Below are 22,254 nucleotides of genomic sequence, written 5' to 3' on the forward strand. Positions count from 1 at the left end.
GCTTCCTCTAGGCATGTTTTCCTTTATAACCTTTAATTTAGAGACCATTCCTAAGCATGCATATAGGTATTCATATATGTATTTATCTGTAAGTGATGCCCTGAAAAGACAGATTCAGTTCTTAAGAAAACCTAGAGCGTGAAACAAGAACAATCTAGCTTTTGTTGGTTCTTACCAGCCAGTAAAACAGAGAAAGCTTTCTTGCCAAATTCCCAGAACACACACGTGCAACCAAAACCAAAGATGCAAATAATAACAGATTTTTGTTCTTTGCTCTCTTGCAACATCTTCTTAAAAGTCTTTTGCCTATCAAATAGCTGGATTTAATGCAGAAGACAAATTACGGGATGCAGAATACAGCTCAGGAGTTTTTTCCCTCCAGCAACCATTTGCTGTGACCACAAATAAGAGGGGGATTCTTTTCATTGTAATTATAGTGACAGAAGGCCCTAAAAATGAAAAATTTTCCATTCTAGCTGTGACAAAGGTAAAACTCCCTTTTGCTGTTCTTGAAGTTACACAATAGAGCAGAGCTAGTATTTGAAAACAAACTTGCAGAGAAACATTTCATCCTTGACTTGTCATGCAATGCAGTGACCACCTGCCTTGGCCACCATGGCCACTTCAGGCCTCAGAAGAACACTTGAAAGGACTTAAAAGGAAGTTTGGGACTCGTGTGGTCATGGAGTTGGCAAAGAAAACACTTCCTCCTTCTAGATATCATCTGCTGGGCTCATATCTTGCTTTTACAGAAGCCATATATGTCCTGTCATAGGGGGAAATGCGAGAAGCTGAAATCAATAATTTGAGTCCTTAAAGACCCGTGATGTGAAATTCAGTGTGGATTTAGATGAGCATAAAGCCAAGAAAAAAATCTCACTGCCCCATCCTTGCAGCAGCCAAGCATGCAGCCTCCTTGCTGCCACTGATGTTTTGGAAAGCATGGAAGCCCTGAAGGGCTCCAGGCTCTGAAGGCTGACAGTGAGATCAAATTGAGCAGGTGTGCATGTCTGGCTTCACATTTTAAAAACCCCACAGAAAATATGCCAGGAAGGGAAGGAATGTCTATTATTTGCTATAGGCACAAAACAAATATTTCTAGCTAAACAAACTTTTGGCTAGCAATGGGGAGAGCAGGGTGTGTGCAGATCTGCAGCAGGATGGATCTCGAACCTAAGCAGATCAGAGGCAAGCAGAAAAGTCAAAAGAAAGGCAGAGCAATAAACATGCACTGAACCCTGCAGAAGAACTGAGTGATTCCTGCCCCTGCCAGTTGCCAATCTAGCAGGCTTTAAAAAGCCCCATGGAAAAACACCTTGTAGGAGACCATGCTGACTGGAGCAGACAGGGAGCCAGCAAGACCTCTGCATTTCTGCTTAGCACAAGCCAAAATCCAGCCCTAGACTTACACTAACTCTTAGCTCTGCTGTGGGGTTACAGCAAAATATAGAAAGCATGGAATTTTTCCACCTTTGAAAAGCAGTTTAGCAGTCTCTTCTTTTAATCTTCTTTCAGATTTTGCTCAGCACCTAGTGCAAAAGCTCCTTTGGAAGTTCTCTTTGCTGCTTACCACTCTGACACCATCCCTGCCCGGCTGCAATCTGCCACGAGGATTTTCCTCATTCATGAAGTGCTGGGCTCAAGGGATTTGAAGTGTTTTAATTAATTTTGGATTTATGATAACTGCACAGCTTGGGAGGAATGGTGTTCTCATGTACATCAGGTCTGGAAAAATGTCCTTTTGAGCAGTGGCAGGTTTTGACAAGCACAAAGGGCAATGTCAGCATCAGTCACTGCTCCTTTGTGGTCAGCTTTGTGTGGCTTTGTCTCTGCTTGAGCTCTGGGCATTAAACAGCCTCACTACCTGTCAGGGCTCAGAGAGCACAGAACAAGGTTCTGTGCAGCAGAACTATCATCTCTGCCAGCAGTGGGTGAGGAGCTGCCTGTCAGTGCATGCATTATTCAAGCAAGAGCACTGAGGGCAGCACTGGCAGCTTGGGGCAAAGATTCAAGCAAAGTTGGTCAAACAGACACTCATCCTTGTGACCAAGTCCTTTTGCTTCCAACAAATAATAAATAACTAGAGAATTTAACCTGGGCTGTTCTTTAAATCAGTGAAGCTGTTTTCTAAAACACATCTCCAAAATATCAGTTTAACAGGAGTGTAACCATACTGGCCTCTCTGCCATTCTCAGATGTTCTCCCACACCCTTGTCATTGCACCTACCTTGCTAATGAAAGCTCTCAGAGAGGCAAACACATGCTTAAGGGCTGCTTCTGACTGCCCATTTTTGAGAAAAGCCAGATGAATATCAAAAACCTTCTTCATAAGTGGATTGTGGCCGTCGTTGCTTAAAAGCTGGGTCTGGAAAGCAACAGGAGAATTTACTTAGCAGAAATGTTGTGCCTGAAGCTGGAAATGACAGAGATAATTTTGCATAATTAATCACATTAATTCTTAAGCCAGAAAAGCAACAGGGCCTTCAGTACAAACATAACCAATAAAATGTGACAATCAAAAACTTACAGTAGCTAGCAGAGGCTATTTTTGCAGCAGAGAAAAAAACAAAATTATTTTATGACTTTTGAATCACTAATTCCAAAACCTAAGTCAATATTCTGTACAACTGTGAATGGTTGCCTAGTTATTTTAAATAAAACATGCTGTTATCAATGTAACTATCACCCTGGGTTTTTTTTTTTCATTTCTTTTTTTTTTTTTTTTTTCTTGAAAATTGTTTTGTTTGCAGTCCAAAAGAGAGAGGGGGAAGAAAAATAAAATAAGGTCCATTTTCTCACTGGACAGATTAGTAGCTGTAGTTAGTAATTTCACTTCTCTTGTTTCCTGCAGAATTTTGCCAGTTTGCACCTTGTAGAGATATGGTAAAATGGAATTACTTGAGGGTTCTTGATAGAGTTTGGTGTCAGAGCAGGTGGGCTGTGCCCACTGCCATCCCCACAGGGCTGTGCAGGAGGTTTGGCCATGACACGAGGATGATGTGGATATCCTGTACTGACAGGAAATCAACAGCCCCCATCCCACTGCCAGTCCTTGGGCTGGCTCAGATTGTGACACCTTGTGGTAAGCTCAGGATCCAGAGTTTTACACTGAGCTCATTTCCTGTGGCAGTGGAACAGCACCAGCCCAGCTGCTGCAGCACAGCACACACTCGTGCCTGGTGTGGCCATAAAAGTGAAGCCAAAGCCCACTAAAGGGGAAGGGAATCCAGTCTGTGTCCTGTGGTTTGAAAATCATGCTGCTTTTTGGTTCAGCAACATTCCAAAGGAGACAGCTGAGAAAGTCAAGCAAGTTTTAAGTGTTGCATCTAATTCCTTTTGCTGTTACCAAACTTGTAAGGAGTAATTTAACATCTGCACCAGGATGGCTTTTTGGCTCTGCAATGGAAGCTGAAGCTATGAATACCCTTCTCTTCATCTCCATGTAAAAAGGAAATCTTCTTTGTGCTTGCTCTGAAATCCAGAGCTGTTCTTGTGACATACACAAGACATGTTACTACATGCAGGATTCCTCTGACTACACTTCAGGAAGAGCATTTCTGGGACAGTATTTTGCTGCCATCCTGGGGTTCTCTTCACCACAGAGACCTTGGTTTTTGTAGATGGCAATGGCTGCCAAAAGCACAAATCCCAACATGGAAGAGAAGACTTCTACCCATGGTTCTGGTCCTGTCTGCACTGGTAACCACAGCTGGAGAGCCTCAGCCCCAGAGATATTAACGTACAGTGATTCAGAGAAATCTGGGCCTTGCTTCTAGGTAACTGAGGGTACAAAAGAGTGACTGTTCTAAAAATGTTGGACATTCATTTCCCTTTTCTCTAGTCCCTCTTTTCTACACGATACACATTTCCTCTTATTCTATTTATGTAAAACCTACAGTCATGGTATAACATACATAGGATTTTCTCTGGCCTTGCAGCTTTGAAGAAATGGAAAGACTGTGTATGGGTATAATTACCCTGAGACTCTGTGAAACATTGTTTTGGAAAATAAACAAATACAAATGATTTGCTTTTGTAAAGCCCTCCATATTCTTCCACTCTAGGAGAACAGATCACCAAAATCCACACACATATAAAAACACAGCACACTTTTCTACAACATTTTTGATTTCAGTGCTGACCTTGAAACTCTGAGTGAAAAAAGAGATGGTGTCCAGGACTGTTAGGCACACTTCAGTGGCAATATTGCCCTCCAGTAATGCCTGGTGCACAATATCTGCTTCTGAGGTGCTTGCATCTGTGGACAGAGAGAAAATTAGGAAGAAACAGTGTTCAACACTCCAGCTCCCAAAAAATCTAAGTGCTGATATGGATAATGTTCTCCCCTTGCACTTTCCCTGTGTTTGGGAGATGATGCAAGAATAGCAAGATGCTGAATTTGCCAACTCCATTCAGAGAAGCTGCCTCAGCCTGATGCCACACTAGAAAAACAGTACCTGTATTGCCCCATTGTCTTTAAAGCCAGACAGAGCAAGAGGTGTCCAAGCTGTCTCCAGGGAGGGGAGATGGCAAAGTGCTTCAGTGGGACAAAGTGCACCCACCTGGAGAGGCTTAGAGCAGAGCCCAGCACAGGTCTCTGGGCAGTGCAGCTCTCCTGCTTGTCCTGTTCTCTACCCAAACCAAGGTGTCACCTGCCCACACACTCAGCCAAGGAGCTGAGCCAAGACAGGCAAGAGCAGAAAGCCACACAAGTCCTAAATCCCAGGGGTGATTTTTAAGGGGCTGGCTCGAATGCCAGCCTCACCCACCCAGGAATGCTGCAGGGAGGCCTGTGACCCCTGCGATTCTGTAAAACCTGAGTAACCTGTGCAGAGCAAGTGGAAATGGGTACGTGCGGTTTTCCTCAGGCTGGCAGCGCCCTGGCCCCGCTGGCACACGTACTGTGGTTGAGGGTGAAGGAGCTCTCCAGGCTGCCCAGGTGCTGGAGCCGCGCCCCGGCCCGGCTGCGGAGCGCCGGCATGGTCTGGGACTTCCTCTCGGCCGCCGTGTGCTTGGACAGCCAGGCATCCTGCACCCTGCAGGGGAGCAAACACAGCCCTTGGGCAGCAGCAGCAGCAGCCACGCCACCACAGGTCACACCGGGCACCAGGACGGGGATCTCTTCCTCCAGCAGCGCTCCGGGGCAGTCCCGGAGGGCGGCCCACGCTGCGCCGGCCCGGCTGCTGCAGAAGGCCCTAGGGCTAACACAGGGAAGCTGCTCAGGAAGCAGGGATGCAGCCGGGGCTCTTGTCTCACCTGCAGCTGGCTGGGGGGGACACTGCCAACCTGCGCTCGCCTGAGCCTGGGGGTCTCATGCAGGAGCTGGAGGGGAGGGAAGGGGCAGGGAGCTGAGATGAGGGGCCCCTGCTCAGGGCACGGTGCTGAGCAGAGCCCCAGACCCAGTGGCGTTTGCCCAGCGTGGGTGTGCACCAGCCCTTCCCACCTCTGCTGGGGCAGGGAGCACGGGCATGATTCCCACACCCCAGCACCGGATGGAAGGATGCAGTACCTGGCAATATTTCTCTTCCCCACGTATCTGAAGTGAAATAAACACACCCTAGGAAGAAAATGAAATATGTATCTGTTACAGATCCTGCAGATCAGGAACCATCCAGAACATTTAACACCTACACTGTTCTTGCCTGCAGCCACACTTCTCTCTGCACAAGGGCCTGCATCTGTATTTACAAGTCACTTAACCTAAAACACTCTTGGTTTCAAAATTCTATGGCACGTATCTGTCTTCTCACCCATCTGTTCTCCCAAATTTGCTGCAAAGTGGAGGCTGTGACAGCAAAGGGGAAGCTGAGCCCACAGGTGGTGGGACACACCTCAGACAGAGCACAGGGCACTGCCACTAAACCACGCTTCCTCAATTTACACTTGCTTCTCCTCCGAGGGAGGAAGAGCATTTCCAACCTGGCCAGACACCCCTAGTGCTGCACAGGACAGCGTGTGCACTGTGCTCTCCTCCTTAGCCATTCTGACCACACCAAGGTGCAGTGTTTGAGCAGCAGCCTCATGATACTCACTCCAGAAGCATAAGGACGTTGATCAGCTCCTGGGGGGAGAATTTGTTCCAGTAAGCTAGAAGAGTATCTGAAAGAAAACAAAGAACAGTGCACTGAGATTTTAAAAAACTCAAAGGAGGGACCCTACAGACCAGAATTGAGGGTCCCTTGTCTTTCTGGCTGCCCCCAGTGTGCAGGAGGCACCAACCTTCAGAGATCATCTTCACAATGTACAGGTAGCACATGAGAAGCGTCCGGATCTCGAACTGGTCCAGCCGGCTGCAGTGGGACACGCTGCTCCTCATGGAGCTCCTGCGGACCTGCTGGGACACAGCCGTGGCACTGAGGGCTCCTGGGCTCTGCACAGGGGCTGTGCAGCATGGCCACAGCAAACCTGGCATACACCAGGTGTGCTGGCATCCCTCCTGTCCCCCACATGTGCACCCCACAGCACCGTGCCTCAGAAACAGCTCATTCAGTGATGAGCAGCCTGGAAAACCTGGGCACATCAACAAACACCCAAACACTTCTCTGCTCAGAGAAAAACTGTCTGGGCAGTGAATGATGGGTTATCCAGCAGCCTGCTATCATTTCCCCTGCTCTCTGCAGCACCTAAGCTCCTGGACATTTTTAAAGCCAGTTCCTGTAAACAAAAATTCACTGGCTGCCACCATTTAAAGCAAAAATCTGACTTTCTGTTAAAGACATACACTTCAAAACAAAATATCAGTCATTAAAAAAGGAAGACATTTCATCTTAAGAACTTTCTCCTCCCCTTGATTTTTGGAAGTGTTTCAGTTTTCCTCCTCCTCAAGTGACTCAGGCAACATCCGTGAAATCCTGCCGATGAGTCAATTCATGTGGGAAAGGCTTGGGCATTGTGTGGTGGGAAGCACGACTTCTAAAGTTACACCAATTTTATTTCACAGTCTCTGTGCCTGCCTGAGCTGTATCCTCTGATAAATGGATACAGTGAAGCCCTAGGCTTCTCCTAAAGCTTTGCCTCACATGTTTGGAGAGGGATCCACAAATCTTATTTGCTGTTTATTCTGGGATAAGCTGTGGATGTGAGTCATAATAAAACAGAAATAAACAATCATGTTAGAGTTGGAGACATGGTGCTATGGCCAGAGATTTGCTATTGACCATGCCAAACTCTCAAGTCAGCACACAATTCACTCCAGGGGAGCGGGGCAATGAGCTCTGCCTCTGAGAGCACTGTGAAGCTCCTCCACAGGGCACTGCTTTTACATGGCTCTGTGGAGACTGCATTCCCTAACAGAAAGACTTGCTTTTGACAACTCTGAAAAACATTCAAGAGGAGGATGTCTGGCCATGGGGGAAGAGCTGAGCTGGAAGCCACAGCACCTCCTGCAAACCCCATCAGCGGGGCTGGAGCTCAGGGCTTTGCTGGACAGGACAGTCAAGTGCTCGGCTGTGCTCAGTCCTGGAGCTCTTTATTGATTTATGGAGGAGAGCTGGCAAGGCCTCACCTCTTCTAAGCATGGCAGCACACAGCCATGAGCCCAGGTTATCTTTGCCTTGCTTGTTACAAGGGCCAAAGTTTTAGAAGATGCATCAATGACTCATGCCAACCCAAGATATCTGCAAAGTGCCTTGAGGAAAACCAGGGGCTGGTTTACACAAATACCTGATTTTCATGTGTGCAATCTGCCAAGAAGAAGAGTACTGAATACCCCTCCCTGTCTGAGCAGTGGGGTCAGAGGTCTTTGTGGCATGACAGTCACCTTCTATTTGGGCCTGTGGTTACCCTCCTGGGCTGGTTTTCCTACAAATTTGTCAGCCATTCTATTTTTGGCTTAGCGATGTTTGAAGAAGGAAAGCATACCAGACTTGTGACTGTGACCTTTGTTAAACATCAATCTGTTTGTTTTCAGAGATATCTAGAAGCTGGCTTTGGAGAGTGTTAGCAAGGGGAACTCCTTTTCCCTCCCCCTTATTCCACACAGCCTGCAGGCTGTGCTGCTCTGCCCAGCCCCTGGTACATTACATTTTCACTCTGATCCGGGGAACTGGTTGCTCCCTCTGAGTTCAGGGATCCTTTTGAGTCCTCTCTCTTTATTGTATGGCCATTTGGAAGGGCTGCTCCACAGGCTGAAAAAAAAAAACCCAGACCCCAAAGTTAAACCCTTTGCATTTGTCAGCACAGCACAGGCAGCACAGATGGGGCCTGCCAAAGCCCCGTGTCAAAAGATGGAAAAGGAAAAATCTGGAAAGGATAGTTAGGGTGACACCACATCTGGGGAAAACCATGCAGTCTGTGAGGTCTTTTAGGAGATGACTGTTTCAGGTTTTAGGTAATGGATTTTGGGTGCTTCAGGCTGGTAACGGCTGTGTTAAAATACATGGGAAATTTAGAATTTAGAAAAATTAATTTACCTGGATCTTTGTCTGCAATCAGGCTGGATCTGCTTGAGGGGGATGGAAAACTGCATATGAATTCATCCCTGGATGCCTGTAAAGCAATATAAGGTTTTGTGACCAATCCAAGATAACATCTATTCTCTTACAGAAGGGAACAATGTAATACAAAATGGCAAATTAGAGCAGGTTTTAAAAACAATACAGACAAAATCAAAGATTTCCTTACTTCTATAACAAGGAGACAAAGGATTTGGGAGGAGCACAAAGAATAGCAGAACTTATTAGATAAGTCACGGTAGTGTTTTCCTTTTTGTTTTTCATCATTTGAGTTGAAATTCTGAATTGTTTTTCTCAGATGTCCTGTTTGCTATTCCTCTGGCCCAGCAAGGAGAGCCTAGTCTGCAAGGCCAAGGCCACTTGGGAGCCACAAACACAGCTCTGGGGAAGACAGGCAACTCCCCACAACAGCTGCCGGAGTCCCAGGCCAAGTCCTGCTCAAGCTCGTTGCTCTTGGAAGGACTCAGCTCCCCTCAAGCACTGCACAACCTGTCCAAAGACACGCCAGATGTGGAGCAGCCCAGCTGTACTCACAGGGCTGGAGGCAGGGCAGGAGGTCAGTGCCTCGGGGCCGGCCACGCGCTGCAGGTTCTCCAGGAGCACCCCGAACAGAGGCAGGTACAGCTGGGCAATTTTTGCCTGCTGGTTCTGAAAGCAGGCACAGAGAAAAATCTCAGTAAGAGCCCAGGTTCCCAATGGAGTGAAGAAAGGGGAACTCTTGTATTGTGTTTGCTGGAGCCCCCGTGGCAGGAAGGAATGATGAATCTGACTTCATGTTCTCAGAAGGCTAATTTATTATTTGAAGATATTATATTATATTAAAGGATACTAAACTATACTCTACTAAAGAATACAGAAAGGATACTTACACAATGCTAAAAAGATAATAATGAAAACTCGTGACTCTTTCCAGAGTCCCCACACAGCCTGGCCCTGATTGGCCAATGAGACAAAACAACTCACAGCAGAATCCAATGAAACAATCACCTGTGGGTGAACAATCTCCAAACACATTCCACATCAGCAAAACAGAGGAGAAGCAAATGAGATAAAAATTGTTTCCCTTTTTCTCTGAGGCTTCTCAGATTCCCGGGAAAAATTCCTGGGCAAAGGGATTTTTTCAGAGAATGTGAATGCGACACTCTTCAGCCAAAACACCTACACACATATATCTGTATTTCCACACTGTATGTGGTGTTCAAAAACATGAGCTGGTTTGGCTTCTCACCTCCACTTCCAGAGCTGCCAGAGAAGTATTACCCTTCTAGCAACAAGCTTGGGGCACTCAGGGGTTTTGGAGGTTAAATAACATTCCCAGTCACACAGGATGTGTGGAAAACTAAGTCTTGGATTTCTTAACTCTTTAACTGGCACTTGACTTGCATAGCTTGATTTTTTAAGTGCAACACTCAGGAGTAATGTAACAGAAATATTTGCTCCGTGCCTGGTGCTGGCTACTGCTTCCAGTCAGAAATTCTCCACAGCAAATGCCTCTAGTGAAAACAGTTTGTAGGAACAGATTAATTTGGATTAACTGGTACAGATCAAAATGATTAGGTTGACATTTTCTAAATGGAGGACTCTTTTACATCCAATTCTTTTTTGTTAAACATATATTATCCTGGATTTGGCTGAAAGGTTAAAAAAATAAATTTAAGGCTTGCAAATTGAGTAGAACCTTTTAAATAATACAGAAAGCAATTTTTTTTCTACTGATTCAGTATGACAAAAGATAAAAGAAATCTTGGAAACCCTCATGGGTTGACAAAACCCTCTCTCAGCTGTTGATGGAGATGGGGTCTCCTTGGCTGGAGCAAGGCTGTGCAGCACATGCTCAGCCTGTGATTTTTTTTTTTGCTTTGGAGTCTCTGGACACAGCTGAGCATCCTGCCCTGGCTCCAGGCACTTTCCTGGTCACACTGCCCTGAGCACAACACATATACAATGTATGTATTCACATATACAACACATGTATTCACATATACAATATATATATATATTCACATATACAACACATGTACAATTCCCTGTGGGACAGCAGCAAGACAGGGGAGTTTCTGAGCAGTCAGGGGATGCTGCACACTGAGAGAGCAAACAGCTCCTGAGTTACTCATGGAGCCTCACTGCAGAGCAAAGCAAGCCCAGGTCCAGCTCAGGCCTTAAAGGGGCAGAGAAGGGAGGGAAGAGGAGCTGGCTCGGGGCCCTTGAGAGCCTCTGGCACATTTGGGCACCCTCCCACAATTATGCCAGGAAGCCATCCATGTTCCTGGATAACACTCAGGAATGCAGCACACTAGGAGCAACGTGAGGACCAAAACTCTACACAGAGGCACGTTTTCAGACTAGAGCAAGGGCAGGCAGTGTCTGCACAGATAGCTGGGCACTTTGGAGGGCATGTGGGTCAGCAGGGAACAGCACCAAGATAAAACAAACCCATTTCCAGCCCCTTTCCACATCATCACGTGCTGAGCCTCTGACCAAAGAAAACTGAGACCCACCCAGAGGAAATCCAGCACCTCATGAGAACCAAGCTCCTCTCCTCTGAGTCACTAATCAGTAAAACATGCAGCTGACTTGTAACAGAGATCAGTTCTGTTTCCTGATTATAGCATATTAATACAGGACATGAATTTAGGCCCAAGACCAGAACATCACTGATGTCCAAATTTAGTTAGCAACTCTTGGCTAATGACTCTCTCAAGTTCCTTAATGGTTTAGGGACAATTACCTAAATACTCAGCATGAGTAAGAGGGCTGCAGTTATTTCCTAGATGGTTTCTGAGCTATTACTGTTGTTCCATAACTGTCAGTTATTTACAACAGTTCCCTAAAAAACAATTAGAATACCTTTGGTGCACACTGCAGTATCAAAAACTCTGGTACGTGATTTTTTTCATAAAATACAACAACATTAAGTTAAAAAGCCAACAAAACAGGCCTGACCTTGTGCTGGTATCTGTTGTCAAAGGCATGCTTGATCAGGAGGTTTTTTAAGACTGAGATGGCTGTATATCTGATATCGTAATTGTCCTGCAGGGCAACAGAGGCTTCTCTAAGAAGCATCCCCACGAGGAAGTGATGCCTGCAATACTCATCAGTTAAACTGTACTCAAGATTTGTATCTGAAAGAAACAACAAGGCAATGGTTAAGGGAAACGTTCCAAGAGTCTGTTCAGAGCAAGACATAACAGTCATGTAAGCCACAGAGCCCTCAAACAGTGTTCACCACTCTCCTACAGTGCACTGATCTCTGAATAGAGCTGAACTGACCATACAGTGTTCTCCAGCAGTGAACTAAGTCATACCAAAGAACTCTGTGCCTTCCAGTTCAGGCTGTTCATTAATTTCAGGCCCCACTGTTTCAGCAGCACCTCAAGGAAGGATTTCTGCAATGTGATTCTCTGCAAAGCTTCTCTCTCCACAAGTAATTTGTAAGTCAGACATGGCTGAAATGGGGAATGACAGCACAATTTACTGCCTGGGGATGCTTTGCTCCTGACTGGGGGCTGTCCTGTGAATCCCCAGCCAGTGAGGCAGCAGGGACACCAACCTCACCAAGCAGCTGGGAGGGTGGCAATGGGCAGTGGGAATGGTGGGCACCCAGCCCTAGCAGTGCTGCTCTGCAGCTCATCCCACATCCTGCAGCAATCTCTGTGCCTTCTCTCGAGGTCAGAGAGCAGAGCAAAAGCTTGTAGTGCTGCTGGGATGAGGGATGCCAATGAGACATGGTGCCAAGGGACCCGTCTGCACCCCAGCCTGCACAGCTGGGCAGCTGCACGGCCAGGGAGCCAGGCAGGCCCCAGGCTGAAGCTTGGAGAGGCAGATACTGAACACAGCTCCTCAGGCACTGAACATAGCTCCTGAACACAGCTCCTGAACACAGCTCCTCAGGCACTGAACACAGCTCCTCAGAGGCTGCACTGACTGCCAAGAGAAAGCCAGCTCAGTACCCCATCCCCTTGCTTTACTTAACCTGTGCCCTGCACCTCACACAGATTTAGGCAGATTCTGAGATCAAAGCAGAGGCTGCTGCCAGGATAGAGCATCACTTCTGCTGAGGAGCCTGGACAGAGCAGCAGGGAAGGGACAGACACACTGACTGTGGTGCAGGCTGCACATGCACTGGGGCTGCTGTGACAGCCTTGTCCTGACACCATCACCTCTGCCAGGCCATTCACCAAATTAGAACCAGCACAGGGATAACCCCAAAGCTCTGTGATCTTCCCCCAAAAGTACAAATACCATATGCTCGGCTCAGATTTTTTTCCCCAAAACCCCACAGGTATGAAAGTTCTTCTGTGGTAAGGCAGGGTGCATTCAGCTTTGAAAATCCCAGCCAAAGGGTTCCAATAGTTCTGTGGCTGCAAAAGATATTTTTAAACTCATTGATTCAAAAGTAGCATTTACTGGATTGTGAAACTCTGATTCAGAGGAAAGAAAAAGCAATCTGGAGCATTACCTAGCTTTCACTGTTAATCATGCTAGCAAATGCCTAATTGTCACACATGGTTATTACATTAGTTGGATGCAAGCTAACTGATTGGAAAGTGCATACTTAATAACATCAGAGGAGTTGACTGTTCCAGTTGGACCTACCTACTGAAGTGAACCATTCCACAGCAAATGAAAAAAATTCTAATTATGTGTAAAAACAAAAGGGACAAATAAAAAGAGCATAAGTAATGCTCTAAATCTTGGAGAAACAGGACAGTATGTCATGTTTTAATATTATTTGTGAAGCCTTTGCTTAACTCCCAGCTTCTGTCAATCCCTTGGATTCTTTCCCATCACAACGCTGCAAAAGTAATTGTGTGCTGCTGGCCATGAGGCGAGCTTGGGGCTTGCTCTGGCTGATGTGTCCCCGTGAGGCAGCAGGGACAGACCAACAACCAGCCCTGCATTAGCTGGGAGGTTTCAGAGCTGCTGTTTCAAGATGCAACGCTCAACTCAACAGGATGTGGTTGCAGTGCTGTGCTCTGCCAGCCTGTCCCTCTGCACTGGCTGAAGCTGCAGAAATTCTCTCTGTCCATCTCCTTGAGGGCTATTCCTTCTTCAGAGCAGCAGGGGTTTGGGCATCCCCTCCCTGCACCCACAAAGGTGAGGTCAGACACACCAGCAGGGTCTCTCCTGAGCCCTGTAACCCTGTCCAGAAAGCCAGCCAAGTCTGCAGTGAAGGTGCATCCCCACATGGCTCTGCCACGGCAGGCAGGGCTCAGGCACCACTGCAAAGGCACCTCTGCTACCTCAGCATGGGCTGCTCTGCTGCCAAGGGCTGTATGTGAACCTCAGCTGGTAGGAACAGTCACAATAAAACACAGCAGAAAAGAGGAGCTGCCCTTACAGCTTTTCAATTTAAGCATCACAAAGGCAAAGGGAATGTTAACCAAGAAAGAGCGCCCTTATGTTACCATGCCACTAACAAGATCAGGGAGGCACTGGGGATGTGTTTTTCTTGGCTGTTTCTAGCAATACTCCTTGTTAAACAATGCCAGGCCAGCCAAACTAAAGTAAGAGATTAGCAGCTGGTCCAGAAAGCCCTGAGGGGTCAGATATTTATTAAAATAAGGGATATTTCACTTACTTCTGCTACTGCCACCTGTATGTGTGTGGAACCACTTTGGAACTTGTATGGCTCCACTGTGAGGCACAGCCAAACATCCCCTTCCTCCACCAGAATACATCATACAACCATAAATCCACAGGGCTTTTACCTGGGGAATCCCAATCCTCACTCTCCTCTCCAGTGCTTACCCTGGCCAGGCTGTTGGCACCCAAACCTGGCAATCTTTACTGCAGTTGTGTGGCACAGATGAGCCATGAGAGGGCACGAGGCTCTGACTGCAGCACTCCTGGGGCTGGCAGGGGCTGCACTGCCAGCAGCCAGAGCTCCAGCCACACACCTGCACACAGCCTCAGCTCAGCCCCCTGTAAGCCCCTTCCAGCCTGTGCTGAGCAGCTCCAGGCAGGGTGGGGGTCTGGGGGTGCCACAGCACAAACACTCTTGCTGTGCACTCAGGACTGGCACGGGCTCCAGCTCTGCTGGCTGCCCTCAGGTTGAGGACAAGCTCCAGCACACTGTGCACTGCTGTGCCTTGCTCAGTGGGAAAGCAGAAAGTGACCTGATCCCTTTCTGGGGGCCACGGGGAGAGCTGGCAGCAGGGCAGTGAGTTCCATCTCTTCTCCTGCATCCCCATTCCCTACAGGACCCCCACTTCTCAGGGCAGGCTGACACTCCTGAGAACAAAGGATTGCACTGCACTATTTGCCTATTTACTGAAACACAGGCACTGGTTTCCAGATATTACTAGTCCCATGTAAACTTAAATATAGGAAATACCAAAAAAACTGACTGCATGACATTCTGGAACAAAATTACATAAACCTGACAGAAAAACATCTTGTCCTAACCAGGACACACATTTCCTTGACACCAAACCAAAGTTCATCTAATCAGAAGCCATCAGGACTAATAAATTAGCTCTTTAGACAATCTCTTAAGAAAGAACATACCTTGAACTCTCTGCAGCTTGGGTTTGGAAAATGTCATTGGTAAGTTCAGAGGAATGTAGTGCTCATGATTGCAAATAGTTTGAAGAAATTCAAACTTGTATTCAACCAGCAGCTGAGATAAAAAAAGACAAACACAAACTGTTTTTGGTTTGGCCCATTTTCTTCCAGTTCAATGCACTTGTTACACAAGGGTTGAAGAATCTAATAAATCTGTCTATGCTATCTAATAAACAGCATCTGGTGAAATTCACTAATAATTGGCAAATTTTTGTGTTGTTCTGCCTAAGTGTCAATGCATACAGGTGTCACTTGGGACTTCTTTGTCTTTTTCATCCAGGCTATTAAGCACTCCTTCCTGTCATTCTGACTCTTTACATTACTTTAAAGAACATCTGGCTACAGGTTCTTAGCCCAGACAAAGAGGTCTCTGCCTCTAAAAGACTCTGCAGGAACAGAGTCTAAAAGGCCTCCAAGAGTTGCATAAAATAATAACTACAAAGCTTTGACTGATGTAGATATGTACAGCTGCTTTTCAAGAAACCACTTTTCAAGAAACCTACTGCTTACCTTAGGGTCTTTTGGGCTGAATCCAGAAATGTAATCATTTATCAAGTTAAAAACAAATCCTCTGTCCATAAAGGTCAAACAACGCTGAAGAAAAAATAGCAACATGTGACCAACCATTAAAAATAAAAGCAATCATCCTAAATCCCCTCCATACAACTGTCCTGCCAGCAGCCAGATTTCATCTTCTGGCTTGCTGCTGACTTTCCAAAACATACATGATTCTGTTTCTCTAAAATAATTTGGATGGCTTTACTTAAGTCTCCAGTGGACAACAGATATATTTAAAATGAGAGTAGATATATTTCAGGTTCCAAACAGTTGCTAGGAATGCCTGAAAACCCTCAGTAGCATACAGAGTTACTGTCTCTTTGGAAAGAGAAGGATTCTTTTCTAGGGCAGCTTATCCCCTCGAGAGTTTTCTCTTTTTTTTTTTTTTCTCTGATCAAATCCTGGGAGAAGGAAAGAAATGCTGACCTTCAGGAAGTTAGCCAGGCTGAAGTTGACATTCCTGGACTCTTCAGGGATCTCGTTGTAGCGGATGGTGACGTGGGGGATGATGGCCAGCAGCAGCGAGTGCAGGGCGTGCTGGTAGGACTCAGGGAACCTCTGCCCTCTGGGCAGCTGAAACAAGAGCACGGCCCAGCTCAGTGCTGCAGCTGAGCTGGGACACCTGAGCACAGGCACCAGCTCTTCAGCATTTGTTTTTGTTGCTTCCTAATGAAACAGTCATCAAAGGAAGTACTGGCTGCAGCTACAGCAGGTAGTAACAGAAAAGGAGGCTGCACAAGCCATAAGGACTTCTGGAATTTCTAAATTACAGCTGAGAGTGAAAGGGTGGAAAAGGGAAAAGTGAAGTGAAGAAGAAAGTGAAGCTGTTCAGCTTGGCAGGGTTTGTTTTTAAATAGAGAGTCACAAAGCTTTTCAGAAAAGCTTTTGGAAGAGTTTGTGACAGTTCTGTAATGCAACATTGACCAAATTTATATTTACCTTGATTTTGTTTTCTTCCAGTAAGTACATTGCCATGGACTTTGCCAGTGCTTCAAAGAAAAACCACGAGTACTAGAATGAACAAAGAACACTATTACTTTTCTCAGCAGGACTGAACATGACTGATACTCCCCAGCTATGTGGGGAAGCACCTATGTGGGAGGGAAAGCTCACACCCAAATGGCTTTTTGTAAGCACAGCTGTGCCTGCACAGCTGGCTGGGAATAGATGCCTTTGCTCCCCAGAGATGTCCTGCCAGCCTTAGGGTGGGAATAGTTTTAGCCCCTCTGCACCCCAGTGAGCCCTGCCAAGAACCAGCAGAGCTTGGGGTGCAAGCCCTGCAAAGGCCCAGAGAGGCAGAAACTCAGTTTGCCTCCCGTGAGTGATCCTTCAGGTGTGGCTTGGGGAAAATAGATAAAACTGGCAAAACAAACAGCCTTTTGCTGCCTCCTCCCATGGGCCTAGCCAGAAGTTCCCTGCAAGAATTCATCTCTGTTTTAAGGGGAGAGCCTCAAGGATGTGATGCAAGGGGTTGGTTTGCATGCAAGGTTTGCCCCTGCAGTGGGTTTAGATGGGGGTGAGCGTTGGGCTTTACACCAGACCCCCTTTTCTTCCCCTCTACCCTTGGCAGCCAAGTACCGCCAATACTTCACCTTGAGGAGCTTATTGATGGCCAGAAAATCTGCTGACTGCTTCAAGATGGTGGCCATGGAAAGCACCAGGATTTCGTGGGTCATCTTGGCCTGCTTGGCGCTGGGCTTCTCGGCTCGGAACACGTACTGGGGCAAAAGAGCAGGGCCAGGGTGAGCTGTGCCTCAGGGCAGGGAGCCTCGAGGGGCAGCGTGTCACCGCTGACTGGGGCACACAGCAGGGCCAGGGTGAGCTGTGCCTCAGGGCAGGGAGCCTCGAGGGGCAGCGTGTCACCGCTGACTGGGGCACACAGCAGGGCCAGGGTGAGCTGTCCCCACAGGGAGCCTCGAGGGGCAGCGTGTCACCGCTGACCTTCAGGAAGGAGCGCAGGTAGTGGTCTAGCCCTTCCTCATGGCACTTGGACACGATGTGCAGAAGAACCCTGGGGAGAAACGTGGTTTGTGTTCAGCAGCCACACCAGGGCGAGTTCCTCAAGCTCACAAAAGCAGACGTGTCCCACCTGCCCAACCCCAAAAACCTCACGAGGCCACTGGCACGGCCTGAATCGCAGAGTGACAGCTCTTACAGGCCAGCACCCCGACACACAGCTCCTGCACAGCCCTTGTACAAAGCACTCAGAGGAGGTGCCCAAAGCCTCTTCTCCACTTCTGAGCTGGCCAAGGAATTGCCCAGACAAGCTGACTTTCAGCACTCAGGACTCCTTGCACAAAGAGGCGAGACAGAACATTTTCCACCCTTGTTATACTCTGATACCTCCTTGCATCCGCAGGATTTATTAATTCTGGAAGCCTCCTTTTTTTTATAATTTATTTACATCATGTGCTCCTTGTTATGTGCACTGGATTATTTTGGGCTGCTGCCTTGCAGTGTGGGAAGGTCAAGCAGAAGCTGGAGAACATGCCAGCCCTCTGGACTCACTCCCAGGCGGCTGATCAAGGCATCAAGAGCCTGGTTTCCCCAGCCACTACTGGGGATTTACATTCCACTCCCAGCCAGAGGGAACAACAAGATATTGCATGTTGTCACAGACCCCACAGGCCAAACCACAAGGAGGAGCTTGCAAGCCATTTATCAGATAAAGTGGGTTTTAAATTCCACTATGAAAATCTGATGAGAAAAGAGATGTTACTAAACAGAAAGATACTGACAAACTGGAAAGCATCAGGCCAAGCTTTGATAAAAATCTCTGGAAATGAAGGTGGGAGCTGGTCACCCAACAGGTACCTGGGGTCATCTGTTGCCCTGTCCTCGCCCTCTTCAAACAGAGTGGAATTCCAGTGCTCCACAAAGGAGAACCTCTCATGACCCACACCACATGGTGCAGGGCTGTGACTGCAACAGGCACCACATCCCTGGGGACTGGGGCTCAGCCTCCAGCCTGCAGCTCCATGGGAGCAGGATGCTCCTGGCACATGGAGGGACCAGAGGAGGCTGACATCCAGCACCCCCTGTGCACAGCAGCACTGCTCTGAGGCAGCACCACGGGAAGAAGGTGCATGTTCTGCATCTTTTAGCACATCTCTGGGTTCCAGGGGTCGCTGCTGGTGCCAGGCAGGGAAGGTGCTCTGGCTGCACTCCCTGCAGTGCTGCCTGGGTCGCTGCTGCCCTCTCGGGGCTGCTGGAGCTCAGAGCCTGCACAGCTGGAGCTGCAGCAGCCCCACAGCAGCCCCAGGGCACCGGGAGCAGTCCTGGCACCAAGGACTGACCAGGATGAGACCAGGACACTGCTCCCCACATCTGCTGCCTGCAGCTGGGACACACCTGGGCACTCTGCAGCCTTTTGATAAGACAACTCTGCTCCTAGAGCCACCAAACCCTTTCTCTTTTGAGAAACAAACCAGGAGTATCTTTAAGGTACCATGTTTGTCCTCACACCATCCCGAGGAGAAGAGCCCCACAATGCCCCCACGCCACCCACATGATCCAGGGCAAAACAGCAGCAGGAGACAGCCAGTGCTGTCACTTAGCATCTTGTCCTGGGAAACCAGACCCTGCTCTGCAATGCATTTGTGGCCTTGCATTTGTCACTGGATGGTTCAGCCAGCACTCACATGGTGCAGTTGACAGCTACTTCATCCTCCTGCGTCACGTTTGTGAGGACTCTAAATAGTTGCATAAGAATTACAGGTAGAAACTGAATCATTACTTGGATCTCCATGGCGTGCAAACACTAAAACAAATGTTCAGAACACAGACACTTTTAGTTCAACATGTTGCAGATGTTAAAACATTTACAGTCCTCAGACATTTCTGTGGCAATGGGACAGCAAAGGCTTCAGGGTGTGCAAATGCTTCAGCCCACTGGAGGACAGGGCAACTGGGACCCATAGCAGGACCTGCTGCCTCCTTCCAGCTGCAGATCCCAGCTGCAAACCTTCAGGGGGCAACACAAATCACTATGGCAGGCATTAATCCTCCTCTCAGATGTGTTCAGGCAGATATGACTTCATTAGAGGTCACATGCTACTAATCTGATTTGAAAAGCCCAGACTTTAGGTTTTGCTCTTAAGTCTTCTTATCACTTGTGCCAGTTTTTTGAAGTCCCATTTCCACAAATGCCTTTGGAGCATGAAAAACTGCTGCCCAATGACTTTCAGAGAGACTTTTCTTTTCAAAGAGCATAGCTTGCTATTGAAAATGGAGATTAAGGCACTTGGTGAAGGCCAGGAGGTCTCCTGCATACAGTCTCCACCAGACTCACAGAGCTCTTGTGCCTGAAGCTCATGGTATGAGTTTAGGAAAGACAGCATGTTTCATTTTCAGTTTTCAAACCTGCAAATCTAACAAAAGGTTTTAAATCTGTATCTAGCTTATTATATTACTGAAATTATTGAGGTGGTGGTGGTTAAGAATCCCTCACTTGTGGTTAGCACATACCTATCTCCCTGTCTGAAGGCTGCAACGAGGGTGCTGGGGTGGCAGGACTGGGACCTGGCAAAATGCTCACAACAAAGCTACTGTGATTTTAGGGCTTGGCTTCAAAACCTGCTATTATTTCTATTTCTTACAATATTTATACCTTATCTGACACATATTGAGTGATACATCCTCACCACTGGACGTGGAGCTGTTGCTACAGCACCACTCTGAAAAACAGGCAGTTATGGAAGAAAACAAGGACAGTAAATAGCCAAGAATAACATTCCCTGCAGAAGCCCTTGCTGGACCTGCTCCAAAGCCCTTACTCATGCTGCAGTGATTTCCAAAAAGCTGGGTGTAGGTTATAGGTCACCTCTGCAAAGATTTAACTGGCTGATAATCTCATGTATCTTTTTCAGCCTGAAAAAAACCTCGCATTTTGAACGGGCTTCCAGAACACAAGGAATTGTGCTAGAGTTTAAAGGGCTGAAGCAAACCCAGAGCAGCAAGGGAGGAGTGTGAGATTCCACCAGGAGAGAGCTTTGCCACGAGCATGGCAGAGCAATGCTGACTGCTTGTTTTATCCCTTGTGGAAGGCAGAGGGAAGCAGCACACAGAAAATCGTCTGACAAGATAAATGAATGTAGGGACATGAAAAAACATTTAATTTAAATCCTAGCCCATCTCATGGGATAAAGCAAAAGTAAAGGTACTGCACAATGCACTGGCCCCAGCAAGGGTGTGTTCCCACAGGGCAGGGTTCTGTAAGAACACAAATGAAGCCCAGTGACAGGCACTGTTCACCTTTAGGTATTTAACAAGCTCTCCTGGCACTTCCTTAGCTCCCGCCTGAACCAGCTGGCAGTAGTGGAAGAATTTGTGCAAGTGCATGTCCTGGAAAAGATAAACAAGTTCAGTTCAGCAGCCTCAACACCTGTCAGCCTCTACTTTGTCACTTATGCTTGGAAATCTGGTGACTTTCCTGCAGCAGTGGGCCACGTCCCCAGCAAACCCCATGTCCCTGCCAGCAGCACTTTTGATGCCCAGCTGCCATTTCCCAGGACTGCTCTTTGTCTTTTCCAACACACTGCTCACCCCCTGCCTCCCAACTAACCTCAATATTAAGCATAAAACTTCCAGCAGTGTTAAAATTCTGTGGTTGTACTACCCTGAGCCCCAGTCCCCAAGCAACACTGGCCTGGAGAAAGAGAAGCCCTCCCAACAGCTGCAGCTCACAGAAACTGCATCACCAGCCTCCTACTCCATCTGGGGCAGACTCTCCTTCCCATTACTCTCCCTCCTCCTCCAAGGTCAGAGTTAATTACTGGGTTATTTAACTCTGAAAAGCATCTGGAAGTGTAATTTGGTGGAAAGCATAGCCACTATGCTGCTCTCAGTGCTATACAGAGTCAGTAAATCTCCAAAACCAGAATTAGTTGCTGAGAGCCATTTTTTCTCAATGTAAATGTAGCTGATTGCATCCAGCCAAGGGCATTCCCCCAGGAGCAGTGCTGACAGGACAGCCCTAAAGAACGTGCTGGGGATCTTTGCTGCACATCACGTGAAACTTTGGGAAGTCCACCGCTACCATAAGACAGCAGAACACACCAGGACTTGGTAGAACAGCCTGAACTGCTTTCAAAGGGGCAACCAGGACTGTTTTCTTGTGTCTGCTATTGTCAGAAAATGTTTTTTTAAAAAATTTAATAAAAAGTCTCATACTAGTTTGGAATGGATGATCTTAGAGGTCTTTCCAACAGTTTGGGGAAACCTCTTACATCCACCAGCTCTCTCTTTTGCATCACTGAAGGTCATTTGCTCAAATGTTTCCTTGCTCCTGCCAGTTACAGTGCAACTGGCCAAGGGAACACAGCCTCTCCCTAGGCTCATTCAGTCACACAATTATCTCACCCCATTCAGCCAAGGAGCAGATCCCAGCCATGCTGCTCCAGAAGCATCTCAGTATCTTTGCAAAGCAGGTACCAGGGCCCTCTTTCCCACACCACCTATGGCTTAGCTGTAGTAGAGACACAGCAGTCTCTTCCTTTGCATTTGTGCTGGAAGTCTTTAAGGTGTTTGACTTACCTGGGTGTAAATGGTAGAGTCCAAATGGATTCTGATTTTAAACAGCGGCTTTGCTCCATCCACCCACTTTGCATCCATGCTGGGCTGCTGTGAACACACAATATCCAAGTACTTGGTTTCAGACTGTGGTGAGAAGGTGGCT

The 22,254-nt window shown here is 47.4% G+C and overlaps 1 protein-coding gene across 2 annotated transcripts in view; it reads right to left on the reverse strand.

Annotated features, from left to right (window-relative positions):
* DOCK11 (dedicator of cytokinesis 11) overlaps positions 1–22,254 on the reverse strand; it is a gene marked incomplete at its 5' end in the record, with an annotated part of 81,326 nt that overhangs the window by 18,187 nt on the left and 40,885 nt on the right. The window contains 20 exons of one of the 2 annotated variants that reach the window (XM_084213005.1): positions 2,228–2,365; positions 4,143–4,258; positions 4,903–5,036; positions 5,257–5,322; positions 5,510–5,557; positions 6,033–6,099; positions 6,220–6,331; positions 8,023–8,126; positions 8,412–8,487; positions 8,988–9,101; positions 11,397–11,575; positions 14,964–15,075; positions 15,531–15,614; positions 16,005–16,151; positions 16,518–16,589; positions 17,171–17,296; positions 17,520–17,589; positions 19,220–19,338; positions 20,832–20,921; positions 22,113–22,199. In XM_084213005.1, coding sequence (XP_084069131.1) covers positions 2,228–2,365; positions 4,143–4,258; positions 4,903–5,036; positions 5,257–5,322; positions 5,510–5,557; positions 6,033–6,099; positions 6,220–6,331; positions 8,023–8,126; positions 8,412–8,487; positions 8,988–9,101; positions 11,397–11,575; positions 14,964–15,075; positions 15,531–15,614; positions 16,005–16,151; positions 16,518–16,589; positions 17,171–17,296; positions 17,520–17,589; positions 19,220–19,338; positions 20,832–20,921; positions 22,113–22,199 — 2,061 coding nt within the window. The remainder of the gene's footprint in view (positions 1–2,227; positions 2,366–4,142; positions 4,259–4,902; positions 5,037–5,256; positions 5,323–5,509; positions 5,558–6,032; positions 6,100–6,219; positions 6,332–8,022; positions 8,127–8,411; positions 8,488–8,987; positions 9,102–11,396; positions 11,576–14,963; positions 15,076–15,530; positions 15,615–16,004; positions 16,152–16,517; positions 16,590–17,170; positions 17,297–17,519; positions 17,590–19,219; positions 19,339–20,831; positions 20,922–22,112; positions 22,200–22,254) is intronic. The other variant, XM_084213006.1, reaches the window with a different exon arrangement.

This window comes from Fringilla coelebs, assembly GCF_963513975.1.
Source record: "Fringilla coelebs genome assembly, chromosome: 11".
In the NCBI taxonomy this organism is placed as follows: domain Eukaryota; kingdom Metazoa; phylum Chordata; class Aves; order Passeriformes; family Fringillidae; genus Fringilla; species Fringilla coelebs.